This window comes from Lepisma saccharinum, chromosome 15 (genome assembly GCF_977018435.1).
Source record: "Lepisma saccharinum chromosome 15, izLepSacc3.1, whole genome shotgun sequence".
Classification (NCBI taxonomy): Eukaryota; Metazoa; Arthropoda; class Insecta; order Zygentoma; family Lepismatidae; genus Lepisma; species Lepisma saccharinum.
Window position 1 is genome coordinate 6087865 of NC_139243.1, and position 9615 is coordinate 6097479.

General features: G+C 36.1%; 1 protein-coding gene across 1 annotated transcript in view; it reads left to right on the plus strand.

Moving 5' to 3' along the window:
* RpL18 (ribosomal protein L18) overlaps positions 1-9392 on the plus strand; it is a 55738-nt gene extending 46346 nt beyond the window's left edge. The window contains exon 5 of the mRNA XM_083136324.1: positions 9182-9392. Coding sequence (XP_082992450.1) covers positions 9182-9327 — 146 coding nt within the window. The 3' untranslated portion in view covers positions 9328-9392. The remainder of the gene's footprint in view (positions 1-9181) is intronic.
* The last annotated feature ends 223 nt before the right edge of the window (positions 9393-9615 follow it).

A 9615-nucleotide genomic window follows, 5' to 3' on the forward strand; every position in this document is an offset into this window, starting at 1 on the left:
CACTCTTAACAAGAATGGGCAAGTCATTCAAAAATGGTTTCATACATTGCCTCCTCTTTGGTGAAACAGTCAGTATGTTCATAAATAAATATATATTTCATGTTTTAGTATTTGTGAACCATGTTTCATGATGTGCTTTTAAACCATCTTTCGGCTGAAAACCATGATGAGAAATATAAAATCTGAAAACTTGGTTCACAGCATTTTCCTGTGCTGCTAGTGGTTTTAATTTTAATGCTTAAATTTGCAGAAGAGAAAGTGCAGTTTGCAGGATGCATTTACATTGTTCTCTTCTCTTACTTTCATGTTATGCTATGCTACTTTGATAATTTGAAAAAGTATTTTTGGAATAACTTAGTTAACATGTCAGTGTTTGAAACATTGTACTACTTTATTTTTTCACTTCTGAAAAGAGCATGCAAGATTGTTTTGATTGAATACATACATTAAAAAATACAACTTTAAAAGTGTGTGAAATCCCATTTTGCGCTGTGAATTACATATTTCAAGTTCAAGTTCTTGGAGTTATGAAGGTTCGTTCAGTTAAAACACATGAAATTGATTCTGGTGATGAGCTATCCCAGTATCCTGGGTGAGACACACATTCTTGACACAAAAGTAACTAACAGTTTTCTTAGTTTCTGTGCAATGAATTATGAAACCACATGTCACCCTGTAACTGGTGACCCCTCCCCTGCGGAGGCAGGCAGCAAGCTTGGCCCTCACTGGCTATTTTGCCAAGGTTAAAAATAATTGCGTATCTATGGATACAAGCAATTTTTTTGAACCAATACCATGTTTAATGATGTTCCATCTTTCGGGTCTGAATACTGATGACTCTGTCTACTGAAAACATGGGTTTAAATGTTTATTTTATTAATTTCAGTGTCCAATAATATAAACTGCAGTTTACCGTTGAATAAAGGCACTGATTTTTTTTTAAAAAAAAGATTTTTTGGGGATCCTCCCTCCCCCCTCCATATATACGCCGAATGTGCATAAATTTTATATCGTCTGAACCTGTGATTCATTCCGCGTACAACGGTATATCATTCATCTCTAGGGCAATTAGCCTCTGAGCTACAGTCATTTGAAGGTACCTCTGCATTGTGAAGCTTGAATCAGTGTCGTGCTGACCATTCCTTTTGGGGGTACAACTCTCGTTACATTGGTCATACAATAATAATGTAAATATTTTTGTGTCCCTTACATGCCAGTGATAATTTCCATGTGCTTGTCGACACTGTCATGTACTTTTTCCCTGGGGTGGGGAGAATCCCCATTTTTCCTGAAATTTTGGAATTTTGGGGGTTCACCCCTCCTCCCACCACATATACGCCAAATTTGCATATATTTTATATCGTCTGAATCTCTGGTTCATTCCACGTACAACGGTATATCACTTATTTCTCTAGGGCAATTAATTAGCCTCCGATCTACTCTCATTTAATTGAAATGCTGCATTTTGCTCAATATCAAGGGGGTGAAAATGGCCTTTGGCTTCTAAAGGTTATTGATGTTCCATATTTCCGTGTCTGAATACTGATGACCCTCCATGCTGAAAACATATTTTGCAGCCTTTTTGTTTCAATTTATATAAATATAATGTAAGTTAGTGCAAAATTAAGCCAGTTGACATACTTTAATAACAAACCAATATATCCATTGCTACTACTATTAACATATGTACCGGGTGATCCGTTTGAGATGTCAGAAAAGTAAACCTTTATACAAAAGAGGTTAATATACATATCTGTGAGCAGTTTCTTGTAATATAAGCCCAAATGATGCAAGTTCGAATGAGTGGAGTTTTACTGACTTCAGCTGCATGGGGCAGTAGCATGCATGTAATAGTCAAAAAATTTGAATACCATACGACATGCTGTTGTGCCGTGAGCACCACCTTTTGTTACCATGCACATTAGCGCCGCCATGTGGCTGAAGTCTGCAAACCTCCACTCATTCGAAACTTGCATTCTTTCTGCTTATATTACAACAAGCTGCTCGGAGATATGTACAATAACCTCTTGTGTATAAACGTTAACTTTTCTGACATCTCAAATGGATCACTCGATAGTTTAAAAGTGTCAATTTGCCCCCTCTTTAGTATTATGGGATATAATTTATAAATGTACTATTGCTGTTCAACCACTGCTTTTTGCAGATAATTTTACTCCTATATGAAGTAATGAAGACAAAATAACATAATTCACAATGTGCAACAATTAGGGGTCCAGCAGGAAACATCAAATTTTAATGATTTCCCAAAAATTAACATTAATCCCAGATTGTAGGACGGACAATACATGTCCTCAGAGAGCAGTCTTTTGTTTGTCCTCTGCAAATTTAGTCCACCCAGCATCCATAGGACCGATGGTAGATTTGATGATCTCAATGTTTTTCGCCCCGTAAACTGGCAACATTGCTTTCTGTGTACATTGTTATTTTTCCCCCCAAGAAGTTTCAGCCTATTTTTAATGCAATTTAACTTTCATTATTGTAAGGTACAGTGTATGAACTTCATCTCTGCTAAAAGTAGTCTCGTTCCAAAAAAAAAAAAAAAAAAACATTTCTATGGTACTTACAGGGTGCCTACTTGCCGGGAATTTCTGCGAGAGTTTTTCTCCGTACATGTGAAAAATTGCAATTTCTATTAATCCAAATCCCATTGAATTTATCCATATTTTAAATTACCTGAGGCAAGTTTTTCAAAGTTCATCTTTTATTTTTATCGAGGAAGGAACAATTCTCTCAACACGTTTATTTCTTTGGTGTCCTTTGCAGAACAATATTTGACAGATGGAATATAAGATATCTTGAAGATGATTAGGTAAATTCATGTACAATTAACAATTTTTCATAGATTAGAATATAAACCATAACATTTGTGACTATTTAGAGTCAGAGTATGTGAAATGGCAAATGTAAACGCACATCTTAAATTAAATATTTTAAAAATATTGTACCATTTAATTTAATTGAACTAGAATTCTTGAATACGTTGGAATCGCACACATACTTTATATTGTTAACCTTTAAACTGCCAGGTAGGTTTGCCGAATGTAATCCCTGATTCGCTGAGGCTTTTCCGTGCGATATTTAAATTTTTTACACTTACCGTATTTCGGAAAAACGTTATAACTCTTAAGACTATTGGACCAATCTGCTTCGGGTAAGTTTTGTTTTGAAGCAAAGATACCAGGGCATGCAACTGTGTACAATTCAGAATGCCAAAGTGAAAAGACGGGGTGGGGTGGGCCGTGCCCCCCAAATTTTAATGAAAAAGAATAAAAGTCTGGACTTGGCCCCATCTTTCCGCACTCCTATGGGAAAAGGATGCAAACTTTAGCTTTCTTTTCATAGTATGGACCTTTCGTAATGAAATAAAAGTTGTTTCATGTTCCTACCTGGCACACAAAATGTAATATGAGCCAATATGTTGAAGTCTGCATGCACAGCTCGAAAAACAAAGTTAACAAGGACTCGGAACATGTGACCAGGGCATGTTGAAAAGGTGGGGGGGGGGGGGAGTTCTCCAACCATGATAAATGCTTTTCCCAGGAAACCTGTTAGTGTTTCCAACACAATATAAAAGTATCAAGGTACAAATAGCATGGGAATTTTACCTAATTATTCTTGTCACCAGGTGACAACGGCAGACAAGATCACTGTAAGGTGACACCTGCTGTTTAAAGGTTAATATATTTGTATATGTGTGGTGGTTGTAATACACAAGTTTAAATAGAGAAAACATGTTCTTGTAGGCTTGAATTTTTGGACAATTCGCTTTGAAAACCGGGAATTATACTTGAACTTTTTCATGTAATTAGTTCTTGAACTATAATTTTTTTCGTAGTTGGGGGTAAGTTTGAAAAACACTGGTTAATATCTAGTTGTGGTTTATAATAAGGATGAGGATTTTTATTTGGTTCATATTAATCCAGTAACCATATTCCCGTCATTAGGGAACCATGCTTGATGATGACCTTAAAATAACCATCTTTCGTCTGACTGAATGATGACAAATTCTATTCTGAAAAGCATGGTACCGTGAAATTAGAATAAATACCCTTGGATCTGGAAATGTGCAGGAAGAACACCCATTTTACTTTAAACTTTCAGTCAGAAGCAAAAGTACACCTGCAATGAAACTTGACAATTTCATCATATTCAGTAATGTTTAGAGAAGGCATGTAGAGGTGGATTTTGTGAATATTAAGTCCCTTAACTCTTTCGCTGCGGTCGTCGCATTTATGCACAGCACGCCAGGTGCCTTGCTCCGCGGAAGTCGCATTATTGCGAGTTCATACTTCCACTCGCTGCGGATGTCGCATTTCCACAGTACGTCGCTTTTAGTAGCCTTCAGACATCTGTTGATAGTATTTTGAACTATTTGAACTTGTAGTTTTGTTTATATCCGTATGATGTCGCTAATTACGCCTCCGTTTAGAATACGAGCGTTGAGTGCTCTGACATGTCAGTTTCAAAGGCATGTTCGAATGTAAACAACATGGCTTCGTCAAGTCGTCAACACTTGTCTGATAATGATGTTACTCAACTGTTGAATCAGAAGGTGAATTAAATTGTGACGATAATAGCGACAGTTTTTATGAGACTTCAATTGGTGACAGTGATTGTGTAGTGTCTGATGAAGAATTTGTACTTCATCATGGAGCAGAGTGCAAAGCAGCATTGATCTAGGTGCGGGAAGTTCGACACAGGCAAGTGCTAAGTTACTTGTTGACAATACAGTATTTAGCACACCATTTTCTTGTTTTATCAAATATTTCCCCCGCTCAGTATTTGAACACACAGCAGAACAAACTGAAGTTTTCACCACCCAGTATCTTGATACTACTTACGAATTTCCACGCTGCTCCACCACTCTGCGTCATCCTGTGTTTTGAGAAATACCATACCATCAGGGACTACAGAATGGTTTGCCAGTGCAAGGAATGACTTTTGTAATTTCTGTAGAACATATTTTGCAATGTAATTTTTTAAAATTATTCTTTCTAAAAAAAATTTTTTCAAAATTTCAAAATTTTTCAAAATATCATACCATCAGGGACTACAGAATGGTTTTCGAGTGCAAGGAATGAATTTTGTAAGTTCTCTCTCATATATAACGCAATGTAATTGTGAAAACTATTTGTTTATAAAAAAATATTTTTTCAAATTTAATTACGCAGCCAAGGGATATTGTGTGCCAGAGAATTCCGCAGCGAAAGAGTTAAACAGTTTTGTTGTCCAAGTGGATTTACCCCCTAATCTTTGCTGGTGACAAATAATGTTCCCATACTAATGTTCCCATTTTTTAAACCTTCATGTGAAGACAGAGAAATGTTACTTTTTCATGGAAAATTGTACTGAGAGCAGAACTAATTATAAATAACCTGTAGCAAATCAGCCCGTGAAGGGCCTAGGCCGATCTCCGTCCCATATTCGTACCTAGAGGTGTGGAGATCTTCAATTGGTAATGGGGGGGGGGGGGGGGTGAGTGGGGTCAGCACATCGAACCCATGCTGTCCCACAGTCTGAGCCCAAAGCACAGCACCTTAGACTGCACTGCCACCAAGGAGAAAGAGAGCAGAAGTAATGTCATGTTTAGGGGGCGGATTTTTGCATATTTGCATGTTTTTTCCTTACGGAAAATTCATATGCTCTCAATTGATTTAAGTAGTAACAGCTATAAACATGTACTAAATGGAAAATTACCAAGATGCAAATTTACCATGCTCAAACAGAACTTTCATTTTTGGCAACAGAAAACATTTGTTGGCTGCGTAGGTCTGGACACTGTGATTTTTATAAAGTGGTAAAATTTTTTCGGACAATGCTGCTGTATAATCTAGTGGAGGATCATTCTGTTATTTAGTACAAAATAAGAAGATTGTAGAAACTAAGGGAATGATGGTCAGATGACGATATTAAATACAATAAAAATACAATAACTTTTTGTGATTATTTATGTCTGTCGATGGATGGCAGCTAAATATTCAAACAACATACTGGTTCAGATTAAACATGATTTTTGGGTGATTTTCTCCACAAAAGTAGTAGTGATTTGAAATGCTAATTTTACTAGGAGAAAGATGACCGTCCTATAGAAACTGAGATAGCGTCCGTGGGATGTGTGTACTTATTAATATATTTAATGGTGTTTTTATCAGCGTATAGTATGAGTACAGTCCCTGGTTTTGATAAGTAAAATGGTCACAATTATATCTCTCTTATAAACTGCAACACAATTTGTTTTTTTTAAAAAATGCTTTTATTATTCTGTGGTCTATCGTTGTGCATTATTTTCTATTAAATCTCGAGCGACAAATAGCGTTTGTTCGACTCTCATGTTATGGTAGGTGCGAACCACAGATTCATAGTGCAGATGGTTTGCTGCCAGAGTTAATTACATGCCTATAATACATTTATGTCTGTGCAAATTCTATCGCCACCAGAACCGCACGTTAAATGGAGCAATCCAGCATTGCTTCATTTGAATTGACGGTTAAGGTGATGGATTCACATTCGGAGTGTTGACTCACCGCATTAGTTCATCCAGATCCTTGTTGTAAGTCTGTAGTCGTACCATGTGCAATGTTTGATTGCGTTAGTAGTAAAAATATGGTAAAATTTCGTAGATTTTTACTTTGACCATACAGTCTCTTTTTGATATTACTCAAAAGAAAATATTACCAGGAGAAAACTGAATTGGAGGAAGAGTTAGCAATAGCTTCCAGAAACCCAGGTTTGCAGTTCCTGCAGGGGGAACCTGTCGAGGATTTGCCTGGGTATTTCACAACTGAAATTTATTCATTTGAAAATTCTGAATACAGAAAAATCCATTTTACATCAGGATATCAACACAAGAAATGAAACTAACAAATACTGTCCAGTGGCATCTTGTGAAATGGAAAGAAAATTTTCAATATGCAAAGACTTAGTTTCTGACAATCGCAATAGTCTGCTACCTGAAAACATTGATAAATAACGTCTAGTATATTGAAATGCTAATGTAAAACAATAAGATATTGTTTAATGCAACGAAAAGAGCATAGTGCTTCCAACAAGATATGTATATTATTATAATTTCAATATTGCAGTTTTTAGAGCAAGCCTCCAGACAAAGAAATGCATGTAACATATTCATTATGTTACATGAAACTAAAAACTTCTGTAAATTAGTATGTTTTGGTGATGCTAAATAGCACAATTTATCACACTTTCATTTCTATAATTGCATTCAGTGATTTACTGATACATTTATTTCCCATGTAAGGTGTACAGAACCTTAAAATGGGTTGTTTTGAAAATTTTTAGTGCATATTTTAAGTTAATATTTTGGCATTTTTAGTGCATATTTGCATGCATATTTTGGGCTTTTCTTAGTGCATATAAATCTGCCCCCTAGTTATGTTTAATGATGTCCATGTTTCGGGTCTGATACCTGATGACAAACTCTTCTGAAAACATGATAGTAGTCTATGCAACCTGAGTTAATGCAGCGTTAGGGAGAATAGTCAGTGATAGATGTACATATACTTAAAAACAAAGTTTTTTTTATTGTACTATCCTTGGAGTTTTTTTTATTATTGCATAGAACACCACATTGAGTAGCAATCATGAGATGAGAAACTTTTATCAGATTCAGTTATGCTATTCTTCCCTTTTGTTTGGATTAATTTAAAGTTTATTTTTATATTTGAAAGTAAATTGGTTGTATCAGTTACATAATTTGAGTAGAAAATTGGCTAAATTTTCAAACGTTGTTATTAAACTAACACCATGACATCCCATGTTTTGGGTCTGGAAACTAATGTGATGACTAGGGCTTGGAAAGTTATGCACTTAAAAAACTCGAAATATGCACTAAAAATTGTAAAATATGCACTTTAAAACATTTAATTTATAAATGCTGTATATTACAAACTATGAAAGATTACATGCCAGGCAATGAATATGCATTATTTGCGTTAAATGAAACAATACATTATCAAGATGATGATTGCATTTGATAATATGATGTCTCAAATTTTCGAACTTGAAACTCCTGTTTTCAGCTAGAATAGTCTTCTATTCAGAAAACACACGTTCCATTTTGCAAGATACAAGGACTGTATTTTAGGGCAACAAAGTCGGACACATAAAGTTCCAGATAATCCACACGTCCATTTGTATGCAGAATTTTACAAACTTGCACCATTGTTGCATACACAGGATCTTCTACCTGGGCGAGAGACTCTTTAATGTCTTCTATTTTGATGCTTGTGTTAACACTGTTTTCTAATCGACGAGTGGAATCTTTCAGGCAAGAGAAATTAGCTTGGGTGTAGGCAAGATCCAAGAGAAGCGAGAAGAAAAATAAATACAATATATGCTCGGTGTTGGATGTGGGTACATAAATATGCACATCATCAACTTATTTTCTTACAAATGTGCACGTGCATATGAAATATGTATTTAGTTAAAAACCCTTAAATTTGCAATGTTTTGGTAGCTCAGTTGGCAGAACACATTGAGTGCCAGACAATTTTGCTACTAATAGTCCCAGGTTTGAATCCTGATATGGTCATGTGTATTCCCTTGTGAGAGGTTCTTGTCACTTCCACCTAATTGCTAGCCCCCATGGTGGAGTGGTTAGCACAGACTGCTATTACACCAGGGGTCCCAGATTTGAATCCCTTTGCGAGTGTCAGTGAGCTTGCATTTTCTCTAACATTTCGTTTTTAAGTACCCTAACGATGCAGTTCATAAGCCACTGACAGGACAGGTTGTAGGGAGGAGTTTGCTTGTTGCCACTAGAGCTGGACCCCCCCCCCCCAGGCTTTTCACTATAAAGTCTACCAAGCACATACTGTGGCGTCTGTAGGAAGAGGAATAAGCCACTCCTTAACACCAGTAAACTTCGTATGAACAGAAAAGTGTTCCTTAATTGCATCGGTACCCTTTACAAAATTCAACTGAAAGCAGATTTGTCACTTCTTCACTATATACATATTCCCTCCTAAGTTTGTAGGCCCAGAACCTTAAATGTGCCCTGTGTTTGAGACTGAAATTGTACGTTACTTTTATAAAGAGTATATGTGCACTTTGTTTTTGCAGAGCATTGCTTCTAAGCTGTTTTGTATATATTTGCAAATTAGAAGTTTTTGGGTCTTATTTGTATTACCATCTCTTCTAGGTTCAAGAAATAACCGCGAGGCCTGCAAGCACTTCGGCCCACCTCCAGGTGTTCCCCACAGCCACACTAAACCATACGTGAGGTCTAAGGGACGTAAATTTGAACGTGCCAGAGGTCGCAGAAGCGGATGTGGCTATAAGAATTAACGTCTTTGTGTTGAACAGAATGTATGTAAGATGGAAAATTAATAAAACACTTGGAGGTTATCATGCTTCTTTGTTTTAATTAATACATTCTAATTTCTACCTGTGCAAGAACATTGATTGATGCAACTTTTTTTGTTTGTTTTTATACTGTGTTAAGTTTCAGCAGTGAAGAAATTGCCTTGTAGAATTAGATGATTTTCCTCTGTATAGACCAAAATGGCTTTCGTGTTGTGTTAGCACAAAAAAAGCACATAAAATGGCTTTGCTTTGAGTATTTATAAAATGGAA